A 24,623-nucleotide genomic window follows, 5' to 3' on the forward strand; every position below is an offset into this window, starting at 1 on the left:
CGTACAGATTACTGTACAATCGTAGTTCTGATATTTCACTACATTTACAAATGCAGAAACAAATTATTCACATATTCATTATGGGGAATTATTCACTAAATGACTAAAATACATACATAAATAAATGACTAAAACATCAACATAGTAAAATCAGTTTTTGTTTACTTTGTTATTAATGTGACAACATTCATCTTGAATGTCTTTAAACCTGGGCCTTGTATATTTTTACTTAAGAATTTCTTATTAAATGTAATCTGCATTTCACCACTGTGATATTTTGTAACCATCTGAAGTGACTTTGAAAATAATTCAGCCATGATAAGGGCGTGTTCATCAGTGAGTGATACCGGTATTTGTTTGTTAAGTGGTTGATGTCCCGTCTGTGTCTAACAGGACAGGCTGCTAAACCTGAGCTTCCTGAGGCTGTTCAGAGCCGCTCGGCTCATCAAGCTGCTGAGACAGGGCTACACTATCCGCATACTGCTCTGGACCTTCGTCCAGTCTTTCAAGGTGCTCACACAAACGTGCACTTTTACACACTCATATACACACATATAGTAACTTGTGGGATGGGAGTCAGACCAATCAGTATGGAGTGTGGACTTGTAGCTGGAGATGGGCGTTGCTGAGGTGCCCTTGAGCAAGACACTGGACCCCTAACTGCTGAGGGTCCCTGACCAGGGGCAGCCCCATCACTCTTACATCTCTCTTCACCAACCTGCATATTGGTCCTGTATGTGGATGTCTCCTAAAAATGTTGTTCCCATACAATATTGTCAATCAGGTTTAGAGGAAAAGTCCTGAATTTCATTTGTTTTAGACAAATATGTTTCAAATCAAAGTTTGAGTAAGCCTGTGTAATGGTGGATGGGTCAAACAAACACAGGACTCTCACCCAGCTGTGAGACCAAAAGTCAACGTTGACTAACATTAACTTATGTACGAACTGAACCTACATACATAACTTATGTCAAACCAACTGCAACTGTTTCATAATGTTAACCACATTTTAGAAATGCGACCGTAATATAATATTATTGGAACATAATTGAGAATGCAGTTTTGTTGTATGGGAACATCATTTGTAGGAGACAGGTTTGGCATATGTGTATTTTGGGTCTATGTGTGTGTATAAAATAATAATGGAGTGATTAATAAAGTAATTATTCTTCTCATTCTCATCTTCTCATTTCCTTTCCTTTAGGCCCTGCCTTATGTTTGCCTTCTGATTGCTATGCTATTCTTCATTTATGCCATCATTGGGATGCAGGTGGGTGATGCTGTGGTCACAGAAATCATGATATTCATATAGTGGTTTGTCGCTAAGACAGTTGATATCCATGTTCCTCACTGTGTCTCTGCTGTAGGTGTTTGGCAACATTGAGATGAATGAGGACACAGCCATTAATCACCACAACAATTTCCGTACTTTCCTCCAAGCTCTCATGCTGCTGTTCAGGTATAAGAAGCTTTATTATATGTATATCTCATTAGCACAATATACTGTATCTTTTTGACCGAATACACTTGGGCTTCCAGATGGACAGACAGTCCTTTAGGAATCAACTAGAGTTGATAATATCATAGCTGCTATAGTCCTTATAGGGAAAGACAGCACATGCTTGGAGAGCCAGTCAGGCGGCAACCATATTAATATAATATAATGATAATGTCACTTCTTTCCAAAACTAGAATTATTACACCTTTTGAAAAAAGCAAGAACCCAGAGGGGAAACACTTGCACGAGCATGAATACCCAGTTAGACAATCAAACTTATCTGTGACACTTCAAAACTCAGGGAGCAGAGGAGGATTTATTATGCAACTAGAAACTGGATATTAGATGCAAAAGTAGTGGTGTGTGATGCTATCACAGGTCCTCACCATTGTGGGGAAGCTAAACAATGTACTGCTGTGGATGGTTGAAGCAGCAAAACATATATTAGCCACCTACAAAAAGGAACTGGGAATTTACGCCATTATCTATGCTCTCTTCAAAGCCACCATACTCCTATAGCAGACGCAGTAAGGGCGAGCGCATAGATAGATAGAACAGCTTCAGTTCCCCGTCAGAAAGGGCGGTCTACACTTTAAGGGATATTTATATTTTAGGTGGCTAAAATACTTTTTGCTGCTGCCCCTGTCCACATCACGACATTGCTTTGCTCCCGTGATAAGGCCTACTCCTGTCTGCTTCTCCAAACTGTGGGAATGCCGACCACCATTTACTGTTCTATGGATAGGTAGAACTAACTATATCGTTAGATAGTGATATCTAACTTTCCAATATCTAACAATATCCTTATACTAACTGTAACTAGTTATTATACTGTTGCAAAGTTTATAATGTCTGTGTAATGGTGTTGAAACTGAACTACATGCCTGCAAAATGCTGCCAGCCCTGTATTTCTCTTCAATCAAAGCTTTTCTGTGTTGTCTGTCTGTGTTTTTATGTGCATCAGGAGTGCAACTGGCGAGGCCTGGCACGAGATCATGTTATCATGTTTGAGCCACAGAGTTTGTGACGAGCGATCAGGATCCCATGGGAAAGAGTGCGGAAGTGATTTTGCCTACTTCTACTTTGTTTCTTTTATCTTCCTCTGCTCCTTCCTGGTTAGTAGCTTCATTGGCTCTTCCCTGTAATTGTTGGCCTGATGTTTTCTTTCAGATGTGACACATTGTCCTCACAGAAAAGCTCAGATTCATTTGATTGTGAATTTGAGTGTAAATAAATGTTATTTGACTCATTGTATATATCAGTTTTAGATCATTATTATAGTGTTTGTAGCTTTAATGCATTTAGAAGAAAAAAATGAATATATTATTTTAAAGCACCTTACTAAGAAAAGTGGACTTTTTCCACATATTAAGTAGCAAAAACTACACCATTTCAGTATTGTATAACTAAGGCCTAGATGTCTGTGGTGAGAAGTTAGCTGGCATAGTCATCCTAATGTGAAGCCCTTCATTTAACTACTTCATAATGATTACACAGCTCCAGTCACAACAGAAAGTAGCACAGCTTTGTTCGTCCAAATTTCCTCAAGAATGAGGTGGTGTTAGAGATTTAGACACATAGTGACTACTTGCAAGACTAATTGGTGACCTAATGTAGCTGACCAGCTAACCGCTAACAAGCTAGCCAGCCAGAAACATGCTAGCGCTTTCTAGTCACAATAGCTCTTCAAGCTAGGTGGCTCAATTGGCATGCCAGCTGGCTTACTAAAGCTTGATCGCCAGTTTATTCAGCTTATTCAAGTGACACATTTGTATCATCATCTCTTTTAAGAAATACCTCTTTAGTGAAGCAGTTTATACTCTGACAGAGCAGGGCTATATACAAGTGCTAAAATATAATACTATGGCTCTCTGTTCCCACAAAGGTTAGCACTGTCAAGATGGTTGCCATTGTTCAGAGCACAAATTGGAATGTCAGGGTTCACCAAAGCTGAACTTGACACAAAAGATTTGTGCAGATTTGCTTCGCTTCCACAAGTTAATCATGCCGATTTCAATAATGCATTTTTTCAAGGGTAACTTGGGTATTTTTCTGGATCCTATTTTCCCATGTTGTTTGTAAAAAATGATCCAGCAAGTCGATCTCCCTCAATACTGGACCAATTACAAAAATTGTCCCCATTAGCCACTCATGGGAAAATAGGTGCCAGGTTGAAAAATACAGAAATTACCCTTAAAGGGTGTTCCAAAATGTCAGTTTAGATGTTACTATGATAAGGCCAAACACAGGCGTAAACTCAACCTTATGTCTGGTTTCCAGATGCTGAACCTGTTTGTGGCTGTCATAATGGATAACTTTGAGTACCTGACCAGAGACTCCTCCATCCTGGGGCCTCATCATCTCGATGAGTTCATCCGGGTTTGGGCCGAGTACGATCCGGCTGCATGGTATGTTCACGCTTCCCTCTGGGCCCCAGAGAGTAGCATACAAAGTAAAGCGGGGGAACAGATACCCTAACCTTACTCTTCTCTTCCCCCGTTTGTGACTAAGGTGACTTAATGAGACCTCATGCACAAGCCTTGTTCCTATTCCCTGTTGTATGCAGTCAGCCCACTGATAATCATTTATTTATTTTAAGCTGTCTTGAATGTTTGTTTATTATGTGCTTGTTCTTTTCCACAGCGGACGGATTTCCTATAAGGATATGTACAATTTGTTACGCATTATCTCACCCCCCCTTGGCTTAGGGAAGAACTGCCCTAATAGGGTAGCATACAAGGTTTGCAAATACCAGACATTTCCGTCAATAGGGTGCTTTGTGTACCTCTATGCCAAAAGACTTAACTGAATGGCTGTGCACCAATGAAATCGCCTTTACACTAGCATCCGCCCCTCCAAACTGACTGGCTTTGGTTGATGATGCCGGAGTGGAAACAAAGCTTTCAAAGCCACGGCATTGTCCAACATGCTGCCTGCCATGCTTACTTTCTCCTGTCTATAACTTTTTAGACAGCAGACATGTTTTACTCTAATCAGCTTAAACGCTCAAAAGTGTTGATCACTACGTTCAGGGGTATAAAGATAGAGACGTATACAGATTGTAAAGCCTTGAGGCCTGTTTGTGATCTGTGGTATTGAGCTATGTAAATATGAATTGACTTGATTTGACTTGATCGTTAAAAAATATGAATCAGATTAAAAGCCTGATGAAGAATTTGACATGATATTTTTATGAAGACGTCTGCCAGAGGAAAGCCAGGCTATGCCCCAAACCACAGGGTGGGCTGGCATTGAAACCTTTGTATCCGTGCACCCAGGTTGAAGTACCAGTGGGATGTCTGCTAGCATGCTGAGGCAGACATCCCTGTTACTATGCTGTCATTTCTCTTCCCTCCCATCAGCATTCTGTGTGTTGGGTAAACCCACCCTCCCTTCTTCACTCCCCTTCTCTCCTCTCCAACCAAACTCACTCTTTACCATTCCATGTTTTCTGTCAGGGATCCTGAGCTCCACAGTGATGCATCCCTGTGCCCCGAAACAGCGGCCGAGGATGACATCCACCTTTCATCTCACTCTAGGAAATCTATTAACAACAGATTTCTGTTTTTCCTTTCCATTATTCTCTTGTTTTGTTGGTTTCTTCCTTTTTTTCCTCTCCTCCTTCTCTAACTCCTCATCCTTCTCTGTTTGCGTTTTGTTTATTTTTGATTTCCTACCCTGTGAAGTGGCCGTATCAAGTACCTCGATATGTATCAGATGCTGCTCCACATGTCCCCACCCTTAGGTTTGGGAAAGAAATGTCCACCAAGAGTCGCCTACAAGGTAGACCCTCATCCTCCTCCACCTTCTTCCCTGTGCTCGACAATATTTCTCCCATTGGCGTGAACTCAAGCCAATGTCTGTGCTGTGCAATGTTCCTTCGTTTCTTCACTTTGTTTTGCTAGTGTGCTGATATTTTTGGTGTAAGCCCCGACCTCGTCCTTACTGTCTTTACTATTTCTTTGTGTGGACTAATACCCATCACTAATGATAATAACATAGAGCTTAAGACTTAAAGTTATGTTAATCAACATATGCATATTATGTTTATGGAGGAAATTTGCTCCTTTATGTCATACTATTATTATTTCCTTTGAATTGTATGCCCTAGTTGGGGTTTTATTTTGTGGAGCAGTGTGTGTCTGTGTGTGTGTGTGTGTGTGCGAGCACAGGTGGATGTGTGTATGTGTAGCTTCTGTTGCTTTTCCGTGGGAGTAATACTTTGTGCTTTTCACTTTGTGGTTCTGTCTTTGCTGCCCATTCCCTCTCATTCTTTCTCTCATCTCAGTCTGTCCACTGTTGGAAATATTTGTGTTTGTGTGTACTTGTGAAACATGCGTGTGTTTGTCGGTGTATATATTACATATTTTTAGCTAAATATTGACTGAGATAAATAAATCTCAATTGGATTGACGGTCTCTCAATCAAAACAATAGCAAAAGACGTGTGAGTGTCGCCGTGAAGGATCATGGGAGTATGTCATTGCACACAGCTTCTCCCAGTTACCATTTCTTAATTTTTCATTGTTCAAGAGGTTTTTACTAGGAGCCGAATTATCCACAGAGGTCTCCTCCTCTCCAAAACAAACGGACCCGCATATTGTGGTTAAAATGTAGAGTTAAAAGGACCAAGATAAAAAAAATGCATCGAAACAATGCGGCTTAAAACTGTATAAAAATGTAATTTATGACAGCTTCTGGCAGACAATTACAACACTGACTCATTCTCAAAGGGAATATGACGTCATGCAGGCGACCAAATGAAGCGCACCGTTACCTTCATTTAAGTAACATAATTCTCTGGGTTGAAAATTAGTTGGAAACATTTGGGTTAATGTAAGTACACAACTCAACAGAATACACTGTATAATATAAGTCTAGTCAATCTTTAGACATTTTAATGTGTAAATGATACAAAATACTTCACATTTTTGCATGCTAGTACCAGGTGTTAATTGGGTTGTATAAAGTTCATGTGCCTTAAAAAAAAATATTGGTCAAGGTTTTCTCATTCACTCTGAAATGTTAGACCAGCGTTCTGTCTAAAACAGTCAAGAACATGATTGATTGCGCAGCCTCTGGTTGTTTGTGTGTATGTATGTGAAGGTGAATGTGGGACCACATGCAAGGTTGTGTGTGTGTGTGTGTGTGTGTGTGTGTGTGTGTGTGTGTGTGTGTGTGTGTGTGTGTGTGTGTGTGTGTGTTTGCCCCTCAGCTGTCCATCTCCATCTCATTCTGACTGGTCTTTCTTACTTTCTGCACTGTCACTGATAGCACATGTAGATGAATGCTTTTTGTGTTTAGGGGAGCTCAACTCTTACAACAACAATCCCACAGCATTGTGTATGCATCTCTAGTGTTGCCTTTAGCCCTATATGAACCAAGTCTTCCTTCTAAGGCTGCCCAAGCTTGGTGGAATGGACATTCTTTATTGATAGCTGCCATTGTACATGTAGCGTACACTCAACCCCTTCAACTCCAAGTTGATGCTAGGATGGCAACCACAGAGTCGAGCTCCTGCGATTGTCGAGGCACCTTCATGGTTATGCGTTACATGCCTACTCTCACATTTTTTTCAGTCAATGTCAGTCCTGCACCAGTGCACTTTGACTTGCAGCGTAGTGCATACTGTAGCCAATAGCAGTGAATGTGAATGTCTAGTTTGTCTCCTCTGTACGTACTTGTAGAGAAAGCTTTTTGTGTGCTGAACTGAGTCTCAGTAACATTTTATCAATATGGCCAAACTTGCACTCATTCAACAAAATTTAGCAGAGCACTTTTAAGGTACTCTATGCCAAGAGAGGGAATCCATGGAGGTATTGAATCACAGCAGCACACAGATTGATTTCTGTGGGTGAATTGTATGTTCTAATGGGGCTGTTTGCTATCACTCAGTGATCTAAAGTCTCTCTGTCTCCACTCGTCTCCTCTCCTTAGCGTCTCGTCAAAATGAACATGCCCATCGCTGATGACAACAGCGTCCATTTTACCTCCACCCTAATGGCCCTTATTCGCACTGCCTTGGAGATCAAACTGGCTTCAGGTCAGACAACTACACCACACGTCATTTGAATGCAAGTGAATAGAAATGACTAGAACAGACTAATGTAATGATATCCTCTCTGATTTTCCGTCCCAAGAAAAGACAGCATATGAATAATGCATCTCTGTAACCTTGGTTTGAGAAAAAAACAGTAGAAGAATAATTATAGATCATCCAGAGTTTGTGTTTTTAGCTGCCAATACAGAAGTAGCAATGACAATTTCAGAGTTTTGGTGGCATGACAAATATATGGTACCCCTTGGTTACAAGTTTGGCCCAAGAAGAGCATTTTCTGCTGACCTGGGTCTGTTTCCATCAACCTGTTTTAATGCACATTTTCAATTTGTGTACTAAAAAATCCTGGTTAAAAATTGCGTTATATTTGGATGGAAACCTGGCTAATATATGCCTTTTTACATATGGGCTTGGCAGGTCAGAATTTAGTATTTTTTCATTGTGTACTGAATAGTGAAAGTTGTGTGTGGTTAATTGTCCTTCTTCTTCTAATGCCTCGTGTCCTAAACTAAATAAGCATGATGAGGAAATTTTCCAAGGTAGTGAATACCGTATATACACTGTATCTTATAATATATTTTGTAATATTGTATATGATCTATGCTTTTAATGGGTTTATAAACTGCAGCATCAAGACCGAAATTGGATTTTATGTGAGTCAAAGGGGAAGCTGTGGCTCAGGAGGTTTGAGTGGTCGTCCAGTGGTCCCCAGCCCCTGCAGTCAGCATGTTGAAGTGTCCTTGGGCACAACCTCAAGATACTGAAACCCAAATTGCTCCCGATGGCCAATGGTGTGTGAGTGTGTGTGAATGGTGATCACTACTGACGAGCTGATATACACCTTGCATGGAGCCTCTGACTCTGTATGAATGTGTGTGAATGGGTGAATGCTGACATGTGTTGTAAAGCGCGTTTACAACACATAAATAAATGCAATCCATTTTACAATTTGTAATGTCATCCATATCATTGACAATACTGACAATATACTTAAAAACTGAAAAAGGATTTAAAGGTGTCCGGGCTAGACAGGTTGTTAGAAATTGCCGATTTTGCAAATAAAGCTAGTGTGTGCGTGCTTTTAAGATGTTAGCAAATGAACTGAAGCAAATAACTGTCAAGAAACTCCAAACTCTCCTCACTGTTATGGTATGTAAAATGGCACCTTTAGCAACCAGAGTGACACATAGCCAGCTGCTATTTATTGTTCTCAGAGCTGGAAACAAGCAAATCTGACTTCCATTTGAAGTCATTAGAAGGCATTGTGTTGTGCTGGGCTTGTCTTCTGGATTTTGTCTCCTGTCTTCACTGCCTCTATCTGCACTTTTAATGAGGATTTCTCAATGCAGACCTCAGGAACAACTAATTTGCTGCTTTGCTTGCTTTGTGTCAATTAACAAGTTGGAAGATATTTCTGTCAGTTTTTCTGTCTCTCTTTTCCCCCTTTTTTATTTAAACACTGTATACGCTGCTGCAACTGGCGGCCGATCTATGTGTTTTAAGAAAATTGGTTAAAAGTGTCTCTCTCTGTGGATTTCCAGGCATTGTAGCCCAGCGATTATCTGATGCTGAGTTAAAGAAGGAGTTGTCTACAGTGTGGCCCAGCCTCTCTCAAAAGACCATGGATTTGTTGGTGACGCCACATAAACGTAAGCATTTCATCCTTATTTACATTTTGAACTTTTACACAGTCTCCTTCTCACAAACTCTTAAGGCAGTGATTAAGTAGGTAACATTTCAAAGATTACATAAAGAAATAAATGTAACAAAAGTAACTAAATGATGTATACAACAGAACATCAAAATGCATGGTATGTGTAACGATACGGTCTCAAATGCAACAACTCAGAGACTGAAGTATGGTAGTGAAGTACTGTATGGGTAAAATGTCTTTAGTAGAAGTAAAAGCTGTACTGTACAGGAAAGGAGTAGGCGAAGGCAGAATCAGGTCATGGAAGCAGGATTGGGGAAACGGGAAGTCAATGATTAAACAGGATCAGGATACACAAGAGAAAACCCTGGAACTCTACGACACGAAGGTACGAAGACGAACTGGCGACGAAGGGAACAAAACACACAGACTATATATGCCAGGAAGTGGGCAGGGTAACGAGACACAAGTGGAAGCACTAACGAACTAATGGGAAACACATGGGACAGGAAATGGAGACACTGAAACGAGAGGAGAGGTAAGTAACACTAAATAAAACAGAAAGTACAAACAACAGTAAATATTTAATGGATAGCAGGAACCCTTACAGTACACCCCCTCCAGGAACGGCACCTGATGTCCCAGGAAATTCGGGACGGTGGAAGTCCTGGATGAGGGTGTGGTTCACAATGTTCTTTGTGGAAACCCACTGTCTTTCCTCTGGACCAAACCCCTCCCAGTCCACCAGATACTGGTGACACCTGCCTCTCCGTCTGACCGCCAGGAGACGCTTGGCGGTATAGACGTGCCCTCCCTCAAAGAACCGGGAGGAGGGGGCTTGGTTGTGGAAACCAGCAGACTCTCCTTGACTGGCTTGACATGAGCCACATGGAAGGTGGGATGAACCTTCATTGACCGTGGAGGACGGAGCCTCACCGCCACTGGATTAATGACCTTGGAGATAGGAAATGGACCCACAAACAAAGGCGCCAACTTGTAGGACTCGACTCGCAGCAGGAGATCCCTGGTGGAGAGCCAGACCCTCTGGTCGGGAGAATAACCTGGAGCCGGGATCTATCTCCGGTCCGCTATCCTCTTGTATGTAGCTGAACTGCGGAGAAGGGCTTGTGAACCTCAGTGCCTAGGAGAGAGCAAAATGCTCTCCAGAACTGTGAAATAAATTGTGGACACCGGTCCGACACCACGTCCCTGGGAAACCTATGGACTCGGAACACGTGTGACAACATGACCTCTGCTGTCTCTCTGGCAGAAAGAAGTTTAGGCAGAGCAATGAAATGTACCATTTTCGAAAACCTGTCTACCACTGTTAGTATGGTGGTGTTACCCTCGGACGTGGGTAGAGACCAAATCCAATGAAATCTTTGCCCAGGGACGGTGTGGCACAGAGAGAGAATGCAGGAGACCAGAAGGACGATGACGAGACGTCTTATTGATAGATAGATAAATAGATAGATAGCTACTTTGTTGATCCCGAGGAAATTTAGGCATCCAGTAGCTTAAAAGACATATGACAGTACACATCTGGAGTTGTATAGTCTTATGGCCAGGGGGACAAAAGAGTTCTTGAGCCTGTCTGTGGAGCAGGACAGGGACAGCAGTCTGCCGCTGAACATGTTAATGTTGGCCTGTTTGACCTTCTCCTCAATACCCCAAGTAACTGCCCCCACTACACAGGTAGGTGGCAGAATAAAAGTTCCGGGGGTAGGGTCCGGGTCAAACAGCCGGGACAGAGCATCGGCCTTGGCGTTCTTTGACCCAGGGCGATAGGATAAGACAAAGTCAAATCTTGTGAAGAACAAGGCCCACCTGGCCTGTCTGGATTTGAGTCGTCTTTCAGACTGAATGTACTGCAGGTTCTTGTGATCGGTCCAAACCAGGAACGGATGCTCTGCTGCCTCCAACCAGTGCCGCCACTCCTCCAATGCCACCTTGATAGCCAGTAGTTCCCGGTTACCGATGTCGTAGTTTCTCTCCGCTGGTGACAATTTCAGAGACAAGAAGGCACAGGGATGAAGATTGTTGTCCTTCTCGAATCATTGTGAGAGAACGGCCCTGAGTCATACATCTGAGGCATCGACCTCCACCACAAGTAAAAAATATGTAAATAAAGCATTTTTTGAAAAATAAAATAAAAAGTCTCCTCTTTTCGTCTCTCCCTTAGTCTCTCTCTTCTCCTCTCTCTCCTCCGTTCTCCTCTCTCTCCTCTCTCTCTCCTCTCCGCTCATCTTTTCTATGTTTCCTGTACTGTCCTCCTACCTCACCTCGTTCATTCTCTCCTCACCTCCTCAGACAATGAACTGACGGTAGGGAAGGTTTATGCGGCCCTGATGATCTTTGACTACTATAAGCAGAATCGAGCGAGAAGGCTGCAGCAGCAGCAGCAACAGGGCTCCCAGGTACAACACCCACACCACTTGTCTGCACACACACACGCAAACATGCACTGAAGCAAACACACATTGGATGTACTAGTACGCATGGGCCCACATATATTATGCCTGCACACACTGATACACACTTTCACCGTATGCCTGCATGCACACAAACATATAAAGAAGATGATTTTGTATTCACTAGCCATTCCCTGGTGAATTACAAAATCTATCAACCGTTTTGCCAATTTTAATGTTTTCTGTGTAAAGGCACCCATTGATTGGTTACCTGCTCATGATGCTTGTATTAATGCAGTTGTTCTCAAACGTTCTTCAATAATGTTCCCCCTTAGAATATATTTTTCAGCGGAGTACCCCCTGACCAGCGCAAAACATATACCTATATAAAAAGACACATGCCATCACTTTTTTGTAATCATGCAATACGACTAAGACGGCGTGTATTTTGCATTAAACTGTGTCTTTCTGATATGTCTTTCTCTCTGAATAAACACAATAGTGAACGTGATTGCCCTTGTTGTGGCAGTTGACAATTTACGACTTATTATAGTATATTTAATTTAGTAATTATGCATAACTTATGTATTTTTTATTACATCTAATTATCTCACATACCACCTGCCGTATCCCCATTTGAGCCCAGGAGGAGAACTGGCTCATCTCCAGGTACTTCATCCATTCAGGGACTTGAACTGTCAAACTTCCAGTTCTCAAGCCAAGTCCCTTTGGACTAAACTACTGCTACCCCCTTAGCAACCACAGCCAAAGACGAACCTGCATTTGGTTGCTGGCTGGTGGTTATTTGCAATTTTGCACATCTACTGTACAGGTGCATGTTTGATTTCACACACACAAACACTCACATAGATACACACAGATGTGCCAGATAGAAAGCATGACTGCAAGATATGAATATGTTTGCCCTATTCTCCACATCTGGGTAGTTCTGACACCCTGCTGTCAGACCTAGGTGCAACAATATTCTGCCTGCTGCCTCTGAGTGTCTTCAGCATGTTGCCATACGTCTTTCCTCCACAGTGCAAGGTCGGGGCTCTGTTTAAGCCATTGCTGCCTCTGACTCACATGCAGGAGAACGATCTGCCTATGATGTTAAACAGTGTGGAGCCTCCCAGCATGCTTCAGCCCCAGCCTAAATCCAATGCCAAGTCCAAGCCACAGACCAGACCTAGCTCCAACTCCCTCAACAATGGAGGCACGCTGTAAGTTCAACGCTTCAGGAAATAAAACTTCAGTTACCACATCAATACTACATCTAGAGTAAAAGCCAAGTGTGACTTTACAACATTAACACTTTCAAATAAGGTTACAGTAGGTTTAGGTGCAGTTCACTGCCTCCAGGCTAAGAATCCTGACTTACCCTAGACAAACTAAAGACAGAAGCCAGATCTTTAAGGGAATGGCGTTGTACAAATGTTTGCTGAGATTTTCATTGAGTTTGTGGTTGTATTCAGTGCCTGATTTACTCAGAGAGCAGCCGGACATTACGCAGTCAGCAGCTGGACTGATTAACTCTGTGAAAAAAGGAAAGCTCAGGAACTGCATTACACTTAGTATTTTTTATTCAGATAAATACATAAATAGCAACAAAACATTAGCATATTGCAAATTGTGGTGTGGAGTTCCAGGCAGGTAACATCTTAAGTGATAATAATTCACTGGCTGTATCACTTCTTATTTACTAGATAGAGCACCATATTATCTTTTTTTAGCCGGCACCAGCTGCTCTGATGCCGCTCTGATGCCGCTCTGATGCCGCTCTGATGCCGCTCTATCGCTGTGATGAAAGTTCTGTTTTCAAAGAGTTTTTATTTTAGGCTATTTTTATCTGAGAAAAGGCCTATAAAGAACAGAAATGATTTGATGTATACTCATGTCATAAGGTAATTCCTCATATAGCCTGCCTATCAATTGTTTTCAAGCTCGATAAACACAAATTATATTTGACCGGAAGTTGTCCGGGACATTGAAATCTTCCAGGAAACCGTGGACGGAAATCCTTGATGTGAAGACAGTTTAGGAAGCGGCTGATGATAAGTGGTGACATTGAGCCCTTCTTTGTTGAGTCATGGTTATTTCAGTAAATGACAGGGACTCCCCAGCAGTCAGTTAGAAATAATAAAGCTTTATTGATGAGAGCTGAAACATCGTCAAGAAATCTACCTAAATCCATTTGCCTTTGATTTAGCATTGATAGATCTCCTCGCACCTGGATAACTGAAAAGCTCCTCAGACATATGCAGATTAAATGTAACAATGTCACGCAACATGGTGTCAAGAGACCCCTGCAATGCTAAAAGTGGTTCTTCAACAGAAAAATATTATTATTATTATAATTATTATTATTATTATTATGCTGAGCTTTGACTGCTACAACACACAGGCCAGGACATGACCACAACATCAAGGCATCATCTTCCTGGGTGATGGAGAAACCTAAGGAGGCGCCCCGTGCTAAGACTAAGAGCACCATGTCCAGGGGCCCATCAGAGGACACACCGGACTCTGCTGTCATGCAGGTACTGTACACAGACACATTTACAACATTTAAATATATTCCAAGTGTGTTTGGCTGAGTGAGTGGCTGAGTCATGTCAAGTGACAGAATGACAAAGGTTAGAATACTGTTTGTATATTAAATGTTATTGTAAACATCTTTCAAGTAAAAGTACAAATTAAGAAGGAACACAACACTCGTGTGAAAGTCATGTGAAGAGTTGAGGAATTTCAAATATAGCAAATGTCATTGAATGCACCATGAATTCTCAAACAGTGGCCGTGGTCTTATTTACCTCAATTGCAAAAAGAACCAAACCTGTATTAGAAATGTAGAGATTTTAAAAACAGGCATTTAGTTATAATATCCCCTGATTTAGAAGTCTTATCATATTTAAGAAAAGAAGCTGTTACTGCAACACTTCCTCCATGTGTATCTGTTGTCTTAATACATTCAGTATAATGTATATTCCCACAGCACTCATTCATTTGGTACAACAACAGAATGGTGTCTCACCACCCTACTGCTCTCAGTTTCTCTCTTTAACAATGTTTGTATTCACTAGTTATTTACAGTCACTTTCTTTTTGCATTGTGTCGATGACTGTTAAGCTGCTCAACACTTCCTGCTCAGATGTTTCATATTAAAAGCCTTCCAGCATTTCAAAGGGGATAACCCTAAAGGCTAAAACCGAAGATGAATGATTATTCTGTGAAACCCCTCGTATGAAATATCTCTTTTGTTGTGCTGGTAGAAATAGTGCTGAGGAAACCATGTGAGCCATTACCCAGCCTTTATTTGTTCATCGTGGCTGTTATTTGAGACCATTATTTTAATACTGACTTTAGTTTGAAAATGTTTGGTATTTATGGAGTTTGCAGGGAGAGCTGAGTTTGAGTAAACTTTAATGTAAGTCTTAGTCTCATCATGTCTTCACCTGCGGAAGAATACTGTTGCTAAAGGTGAAATAAAGAGGAAACCTGATGCTAATGAGATTTTGTTTGTTTGTGTGTACTTCCAGGAGTTGGTGGAGATGGAGAATATGGAGACCAGTGCCAGCCGTACAATCCCAGTCCCTGGCTCAGGTCTAGAGAACCAGGGCAGAGCTGCTTCTATGCCTCGACTCAATGCTGAGCTGCAGGTGAACCCTCATCTTCACCACGCCTGTGGTCCTTTTGGAACCTTTTGATTTAGTCTTTTGACAAAAGTCACATTTTAGTCATCATTCAATATTATGTTAGTTTTAGTGAACACAACCAAAAGACTTTATAGTTTTTATTGGTAACATTTTAGTCTCACTTTTGTTGTGCAATTTTTGTTTTGATGTTCCATTGATTTTGTCTATTGCAAGATTAGCAGAAATGGCACTGCATCGCTTCATCAGACTGTAATGGTTCACCTGCACACAGTGCCCATGACATTCTGTACTCCAGTTGTCATTCCCAAACTGTGGCAGTTTGAACAGAGCCACTCAGTCCCTCTTATTCCTTCTTACTTGGCATTATCACAGCTGTCTGAGCCCTCCACTGCGCAGCAGAAGTTTGATTCACTCACTTGTTCGCTAAAATACTGTTCAGTGTCAAGGTTAACATTAATGCGTTAATTTTCCTTTAGTGGACCGATTCAAACCAAAATATTCAAAGTTAATGTTGACGGAATGTGAGTTCTGTAAAAATGAAGGCATGCTGACCTGCATGTTGTAGCAAGTTTGTCTTGCTGGTTAGTCCAATTTTCAGTGGTATTGTAGGTAAATGTTGTCTTCTATGATTTCTCTGTGATCTTACAGACAACTGAAAAACGTGAATGTTAAACTTCACTTAACATAGCTCATATGTTCTGTGTGTGAGGGAAAAAGTTAGCTGTTCCTATATTATTAAAAATAAAAAAAACACTCAGACAAGGTTTTTTTTTTTCCAATAAGACCGTCACAACTAGATCTTATGAAATATAATAAGCTTCTAATTTCCTGAGTGATGTTGATCGATTCATGCATTCAAGGTGCATTCCTTTCACAGCCCAATTGGAAGAGCTGTTGTTGATCCTCCTCTCACTGCAGAGGAGAAGTAATCTGATTAAATCCTGGCAGGGCGCCAGCTATTTGTCCAGTATCTTCTTTCTCCTGATTCCAACCAAAATTATGATTGTGGCTCCAAATGGCTTTGGGCCAGATTTGAACATTTCTATAACCACAAACTACAGATGTTGTTGATCTTGGTTAACATTTCTGATCTTTTTCTCTGCTGTTCTTTCTTTCTATTTGTCTGTCTTTTATCCCTCTCCTGCATAACAGCGGAGCCACTCACACCACTCTCCAGGGATCCATCTAGCTGTATGTACATGCTGTCATGGCACACCCTTGTTTGAGGTTTGACATTGTAGAGATGTTTCTGGTCCGGCTAGGTGAACTCTTAAATCCGCAATGCCAGTACCGTAATCCAAATACATGACAATGTATTTGGATTGCAACGTGAGATGGTAATGTCAGTTGATCACATGGTATCACATGTGGTAATATCACCATATAACGAGGTGCCATTTTATTGTGGATCATGAACCTGATTTGTCTGTGGTGCCACACCTTAAATCCCCTCTCTGTAGCATTTGAAAACTTAAAATGCTTTTCTGGGTTCCTAAAACAGTCAAATTATCTATACATTGTGTAATAAAATATCAGATTCAGCCTTTCAAAACTTAACATTTGTTACAGTATATGAATGTAATCGTAGAATGTCCTCCCAAAACACCAGAAATAAGATGAGATGAACCTTTATTGAATCTGGTTGTTGTAGCAGCACAACCAAATAAATAATAAAGATAAATAGAGAAAGTAAATAATAATAATACTAATAATAATAATAATAATAATAATAATAATAATAATAATAATAATAATAATAAGAGGTATGTAACACTTAAATAAGAACAAAATAGAAAATAGTATACAAGAACATTTGGAGAATTTTAAAGTGACAGGTTCATGATACAAAACAACTGTATAATATATTAACATAATATATTATAAAAATTATGATATAGTAAAGTGAAAGATGGAAACATAGTGTAACATTATATATATGCTAGTACAGTGCAGCAATAGACTAGAATATAATATAAAATATATGTGTATTATTATATATAATAGAAAAACTAGATATTGTATAATATTTGACAGAATAAATATAATGTATATATGTATGTATATTTGTATGTACATGATTCTCAGTAAGTTTCTCTGTCTCCCTCCTCCCTCAGTCTGTTTCTGATGCCAGCCCTATGAAGCGCTCCGCCTCCACTGTGGCCCCACAGCGGCCCCAGGAGGTCAACCTGAGGGACTACACCGTGGAGAAACCCAGTCAGGATCGAGTCCACCACCATCACCACCACCACCGCTGCCACCATCGCAGAGACAGGGACAGAGAAAAAGACAGAGAAAAGAGGCAGAGGTCTTTGGATACACCTTTGGGTGGACAACCACCCAGCTCTGCTGGTGAGTACGAACGTATCCACACACACAGTAGAGAGCACAGTGTACAATACTGTGGTCCCATTGGTTGATATTTGAACCAAAAGACCCTAAAGCCTCATCAATAATAATGAATGAATTATTGACTGATATCTCCATGACCATACAATAAGTGTGATAGCCCAAATTGATCAACAATGTTAATAAATGAACAGTTAGACATTTTGGGATATCCACTTTCTGGTGGAGATGGGACTCTACTGGTTGCCTGGCAGTAGCTAAGTACCACGAAGTTGTCCATCAAATTATTGTTTTTACTATTGCCTGTATTACACAAACAAGATATAATGTGTTAATTAGTTAGCTGCAGAGGTGTGATATTCAGATTGTGTATAGAGCCAGCCTATCTGTTGACAGTCTTTGCACTAAATTATGCATAAATTAAGAAAATTATACAAATAAATAAATAAAGCACAAAAAGCTCAGAACAATAACCAAAAGTTGATGACATATAATAAGTAATATCTTAATTAATCGTAATGTTTGATGTCAAATGCTTGATATTTATGTTAATTATACAAAAGTGTACACAAAAGTGTACTAAAGTGTTACACTGCACAGTAGCCTACTTTACAGCCATAATTTCATCCGTCATGGAACAATATAACTTCCCATTCACATACATAGCACCTTATGTAAGAGTGTTAAAGTAGAGAGAGTGATGGCCAGCCTGCAGGGCTCGGCTGTGATAGAGATCAGCAATGCTCTCTCTGAGGCTGGCTTTGAGACTGCAGCTCCCTATGCATGCTCTTTATTAAGATAAAATACACTGACAGACATGAACAGCCAACGACCAAGTCATTTGCAAGCAGCCTCTCGGCAGAGCAAGGCTGGCTAGACAGACACATGTCAGCACAAGGGATAAAAAGCCTTTAGTGTTACAGTCTGGGGGGCTCACCATAGCCTAGGCCTATCCCTTTTAGCCAAGCTAGCGGTGTGTCTCTATTGATGAGAATGTTGGTCTCTTAGTCCACCATTTTGATCCAGACTGACTTCTATAACTGACCTTTGGTGCAGACATATTACTACTGCTACTGCTACTGCTACTACTACTACTACTACTACTACTACTACTACTACTACTACTACTACTACTACTACTACTGCTATTGCTACTGCTACTACTACTACTACTGCTACTGCTACTACTACTACTACTGCTACCACTACTACTGCTCCTGCTACTACTACTACTACTGCTGCTACTACTACTGCTACTACTACTACTGCTACTACTACTACTACTGCTACTGCAACTACTGCTACTGCTGCTGCTACTGCTACTGCTACTACTGCTGCTACTACTACTGCTACTACTATTACTACTACTATTACTACTACTACTAGGCCCTACTACTACTATTACTGCTACTTCTATTACTACTACTGCTACTACTACTGCTACTTCTACTACTACTTCTACTACTGCTACTACTACTGCTACTGCTACTACTACTACTACTACTACTACTACTACTACTACTACTACTACTACTACTACTAATACTACCCGTATTTTCACTTCCATCCCGTTTTTCTCCCGTTTAAATATTTTCCCGTAATTATCCCGTATTTTTAACCTTTCAAAAAAAAATAGGCGTATTAAAAAAAAGTGTAAAGTGGTAAAGTGGCCTCCGGTAGAGCAGGTGGCAGTATTATGTTTAACTTTAGCTGAAAAACGTTATGCGCCAGTAAACACACAGAAGAAGAAAACAAGAACAATAACACAGAAGAAGACGAAAACATATGGATGAGTCACAGTGAACGGGAGATAGATGGAGACGCGGTTGTACCTGCCAAACAAGTTAAAACTTTATTAAAGCAGAGTCGGGCAAACTCGTGCTTTTTGTAAAGTGTGCCATTCAGATGTTAGCATCGCACATTTTATTTTTACGGTCGGTGACTTGAACCAGCAACCCTACGGCTCACAGTCCAAGCCCCTACTGACTCAGCCACTGCCGGATGGTACTACTACTGCTACTAGGCCCTACTACTAGATAATAGATAGAGTCAGAGGGATGAATCCCTCTTTTTAATGGTCACACATGCAAAGCACACACAGTGAAATTTGTTCTCTGCTTTTAACCCATCCTAGTACCAGCAGTCTAGTATTAGGAGCAGTGGGCAGCTAATGTACAGCTGCCCGGGGAGCAATGGGAGTGAGGGGGGAAGGGGGATGTCGGTGCCTTGTTCAAGGGCACCACGGCAGGGCAGGAGGTGAACTGGGACCTCTCCAAGACCACAGTCACACTCCATTTTATTTTTAGGTCGGTGACTTGAACCAGCAACCCTACGGCTCACAGTCCAAGCCCCTACTGACTCAGCCACTGCCGGACGATACTTAATACTGCTACTGCTACTGCTATTACTACTACTACTACTAGATAATAGATAGAGTCGGAGGGATGAAACCCTCTTTTTAATGGTCACACATGCAGAGCACACACAGTGAAATTTGTTCTCTGCTTACTTACTACTACTACTACTACTACTACTACTACTACTACTACTACTACTACTACTACTACTACTACTACTACTACTATCACTTATTCCACTACCATTAGCTACTACTAATACTTCTACTACTACTACTACTACTACTACTACTACTACTACTACTACTACTACTACTACTACTATAGTGCTACTACTACAGAACTACAACCTCCCAGAGACTCTTTGCAGTAACAGTTAATATTTACAGCAGTTAATATTAATTATTAATTAATATTGTTTATCATTAATGAAGAGTAACAACCATCCGAGTATGCGGTTACAAATGTTAAAAAGTCATTAGTAATTGGTCATAAACCACAGAGTCTGTAATAAATTGATGACAAGAATACTGGCCCTCAAAGCCCTAATGAACCAAAGTTAAGACAGCAAAAGTCACAGTAGCCAGGACTGTAATATGATGTAGAGTTTAGAAACATCACCCTTCATCCTGCAATATTCTCCTCCTCGACAGGTGCACCAGCAGAGCAAGAGTCTGAGCAAGCTGCCTCCAGAGAGCGAGCCCACGACCGTGGCCGCTCCCACAACAGGAAACAGCACTCTTCGGCGGACAAGCAGCGCTACTACTCCTGCGACCGCTACTGCAGCCGGGAACACTGTCACACCAAATCTGCCACCGCCAGCTGTGCCGCCTCCCCCAGCGAGGGGCAGGAAACCAGCAACAAGCAGGTGGGAGGGCACAGGCATGAAGATTAGGGACAGACAAGGCATTACACAAGGTGAAGGGGAGATCATCGGACAGTGTTCACTATCTTTGAACACAATTTACCTTCAGAATGTCATTCTTATCAGACAGAAAATTCTATTTACATCAAACTCTGAAATCCATTGCTTCTGCTCATAATAGTCATTAGACAAATGTTCATTTAGACCTGTGTAGAACCTGATCAAAAAAGCACTTTATAATCATTTGAGGTTAAAGGGATAATTCTGATGTTTTGAAGTGGGGTTGTATGAGATATGCATTGTCAGTGTATAACCTACAGTGGCGGTCGGCACACCCCCAGTTTGGAGAAGCAGACAAAGTTACCACCCAGAAGCTAAGCAAAGTGCTGCTGTGAACAGGGGCAGCAGCAAAACATATTTTAGCCACATACAAAAAGGCCCACCTAAAAGAAAATCAATGTCAGTTTAAGTGTACGCTATATTTAGAATATAACACTTTACCTTTCTAGCCCTTTCCAGCAGGGAATTAAAGCCGGTATCTATGCTCTGTGATTTTACCTCGCAGAACACAGAATTTGCTGGTCTACTGCTAATTTAATTTGTTTGTGTAGCGTACACTTAAACTGATTTTTATAACCAAGTGGGCCTTCCTTTCAGGTGGCTAAAACACGTTTTGCTGCTTCCCCCATCCACAGCAGTACACTGCTTTGCTTCCGAGCCGATAATCCTGTCTGTTTTTCCAAACTGGAGGCATCTACTGTAGGTTTTCCACTGATAATGGATATGTACCTCATACAAAAACATCCAAACTATCCTTTTAAGATGACTGATGAAGCAGTCTTAGACCAGCATGGTACAGAAAGTATGTTGAATGTAGGGATGGAAGTATAGGGGAAAGAGAATATAAAGAAAATGCTCTGCATGCTCTTACTACTACGTTCTCCTCTCTCTGCATTTAGTGCAGCCTCTCATGGACTTTCACTTCTTTTCCCACTTTCTCTTTTCATCATTTTCCATCCATTTTGTCTATCTGGTGTTACCTTTCCATTATTGCTTCTTCTTTCATTCTGTCTTCTCTGTGTTTGTTCTCTACATCATGTGTTGTCTGTCATCTTTTGTGTCATGGCACAACACATGTCGGTGTCTTTCCTTTCCTCCCTCCGGCGGCCCTGTCCCTGTTTCCTTCCCTTTTACTTTGCTCTCTTACATCATTTCATCATCGTTCTATCGTTTCAAATTGCTTGTCCAATTTTCACCCAGGGCAGTGGTTGGGTTAAAGGCAGCCCAGTGGCACTGAGCTCCAGTTCTAGAACGCCAACCCGCGGACGTCGGCAGCTCCCACAGACCCCCCTCACCCCGCGGCCCAGGGTGGCTTACAAGACTGCCAATACATCCCCTGTGCACTTTGTGTCCAGCCAAGCCTCTCTGAGTTCCGGCCGGCTGAGCCGCGGCCTCTCGGAGCACAACGCCCTCTGGCACAGCGGCTCCCACTACTTCCCTTGCCCCGTCACTCGTATCAGCTCCGAGCCCTTCTTGGGCCAGGGCCACGGAGAGGCCCTGGGTAGCCTCTACGGCAGCCTTTGGGACCAGCTGGACGTCTTTCAGGATGCAGTGTCACTGTTGCCCAGCCCCCGTGCAGGACGCTCATCTCGGACCGCACTGCCTCGCATGATGGGAGCCGTGCTTCCTACTCCGCAGCAGAACCTTGGGGTGCCCAACGGGTACCACTTCAGCTCCGGGGGCAGCACCAGCCCAGGCTCTGGTGTTGGGGCACACAGGTATTACCAGGAGGCAGAAGAGGATGAATGGTGCTAGCATGGCTTTAAACCAACCTTTTTAATGCATTTTTGAGGAATTGTGATGAGTTTTATCATCTTCTTACAAGGCTTTAGTTTACAGTACATTATCAATGTGTGTATTTAATGCTGTGTTTTTATCCTAACTTGGAGAGCAAAGGTTAGGGAGAACATCTAAAGAGGGAGAACGTGGGTAATATTTGAACAATAAAAGTGTCATCTTTATAAAAAGACACGTAGCATTATGAAACAGAGTAGACTTTTGCCAATAGCAGATGTGTTACTGTAGCTGTCTTGATTTGTGTTGACTGTTTTGTTGACACCACCATATTGACCCTCAAACAGCATAACATGATAAACAAAGACTATATATTAAGATGATAAAATCTCCTGATGTTGGAAGAATAGAGAAGATCCATATAAATCTTTGGATGATTGAGATAAACTACCAGATCTGCTGAGTGTCATTCATACCGGCAGTCTGTATTCCAGGAAAACCATTCACATAAAGACTAGTGCTGATATATTTAGCTGTTTCTCTTCAGGGTCATTTGTTTCTGATTACTGAGCAGTAAAGCTTTATTCACATTAAAGCAAAAAAGAGGTTATTTTTGCACTGGTCATGCTGCTTTGCTCTTAATAATCTACGATGAGTCTGTTCATCGAACTCTATGGTTTAATCTTTCTAATAGAAATTTAAAAAAATCTTAAAACTGTATAAATAGTTTTTTGCCCCGGGCATTTGGAGGAAGCACAACAACCTGTAAATACAACATTGACATATTATTTTACCTTATTTTACCTACCCTATTACCTTATAAAGTTCATGAGCTTAAGGCGAGACACTACATGCTAGTGGAAAGAAAACAACAAAGTCCACATTCAGGAGTTTATTTGAATAACTTTGTGTGTTTGTGTCTGTAGATTTCTCCTAAATTCACCAACAGTTATATTACATAATGTTCAGTAGCACTTACATACACCAAACTTTCCACTTTCATTCCTCTCTATATTCTCTGTATTTTCTGATTTATGGAGTGATACAAAGAGATTTCCAAAATCCCCTCTGTAAAAACCTTTGACTGTAAAATATCAACCAAATGAAAAAAGAATTTTGAACCTGGCATATGTTTAAAAAATTCTTTATTTTAATTTAAATATTAGAACCAAATTTCAGTTTGTATATTTATTAAGATAATTTAAACATTTCCGAAAACTTGTAATAAAAAACGTTTTAAAATACATTGTTTACCCTATTCATCTGTAGTGTCTCCTCTTAAAGCTGCATTAATTGTTGTTTTCCTGCTGCAATCGCTTCTTTTAGCTGCTAAATGCTCCACTAGCTTGTCTCTAACTTTGTCTGCTGTTTGGTGCTGAGCACATAGTGCCAAGCTTATCTGAGCTGTCTGTTGCTGCTGTAAACCAGCTTGAGGACAGGAGTGACACTGAATCAAAATTATAACATTTGGGCCATTAAACCAAAACATTCAGCTGAAAGATGCTCAAATTAGGCTAAGGGCAATAACAGAGTCAGTGATAATTCTCAGTGGGTTTGTCACACCTGTCCCATTACGTACCTATTTTTCTAATAGTTATTTGTGTAGCTTTAATGTTAGACTATAAATTGTTGCAAGTTTTATAACCTATCATGATAAGTTCTGTTTACCAGGTGAAATTACTTTTAAAAAGACTCCATCGGGAACATTGCTGTACATTACTGTAGTCAGATCACTAAAGACCCAAAGCGTTTTAGAACTTGTGGCGCAGCGCTGCGTCACCCTGTGCACCACATACACAATAAAAGAAGAGACACATGCGGAAAGCACTTTTTTGTCATGATAATATGAAAACGGCTAAAGACAACACCACACTGAAGAGGAGTTGTGCTCTTTATCAGCTAGTTATCATATTACCGTCTCCAACTTTATTATTACAGCCAAGAGCACAACATACGGTATAACAGGACATTTTTAAGCTGTAAGTAAA

General features: G+C 41.1%; 1 protein-coding gene across 1 annotated transcript in view; it reads left to right on the forward strand.

The window, feature by feature from the left end:
* Window positions 1-23,528, forward strand: part of cacna1ba (calcium channel, voltage-dependent, N type, alpha 1B subunit, a) — a 153,894-nt gene extending 130,366 nt beyond the window's left edge. The window contains exons 34-49 of the mRNA XM_029438793.1: window positions 394-510; window positions 1,205-1,270; window positions 1,368-1,459; window positions 2,463-2,613; window positions 3,779-3,906; window positions 5,185-5,281; window positions 7,435-7,540; window positions 9,097-9,204; window positions 11,517-11,623; window positions 12,659-12,840; window positions 14,022-14,157; window positions 15,157-15,276; window positions 16,426-16,464; window positions 17,388-17,622; window positions 20,630-20,844; window positions 22,102-23,528. Of these exons, the coding sequence (XP_029294653.1) occupies window positions 394-510; window positions 1,205-1,270; window positions 1,368-1,459; window positions 2,463-2,613; window positions 3,779-3,906; window positions 5,185-5,281; window positions 7,435-7,540; window positions 9,097-9,204; window positions 11,517-11,623; window positions 12,659-12,840; window positions 14,022-14,157; window positions 15,157-15,276; window positions 16,426-16,464; window positions 17,388-17,622; window positions 20,630-20,844; window positions 22,102-22,656 (2,454 nt within the window). The 3' untranslated portion in view covers window positions 22,657-23,528. The remainder of the gene's footprint in view (window positions 1-393; window positions 511-1,204; window positions 1,271-1,367; window positions 1,460-2,462; window positions 2,614-3,778; window positions 3,907-5,184; window positions 5,282-7,434; window positions 7,541-9,096; window positions 9,205-11,516; window positions 11,624-12,658; window positions 12,841-14,021; window positions 14,158-15,156; window positions 15,277-16,425; window positions 16,465-17,387; window positions 17,623-20,629; window positions 20,845-22,101) is intronic.
* The last annotated feature ends 1,095 nt before the right edge of the window (window positions 23,529-24,623 follow it).

Source organism: Cottoperca gobio, chromosome 9 (assembly GCF_900634415.1).
Source record: "Cottoperca gobio chromosome 9, fCotGob3.1, whole genome shotgun sequence".
Taxonomy (NCBI): Eukaryota; Metazoa; Chordata; class Actinopteri; order Perciformes; family Bovichtidae; genus Cottoperca; species Cottoperca gobio.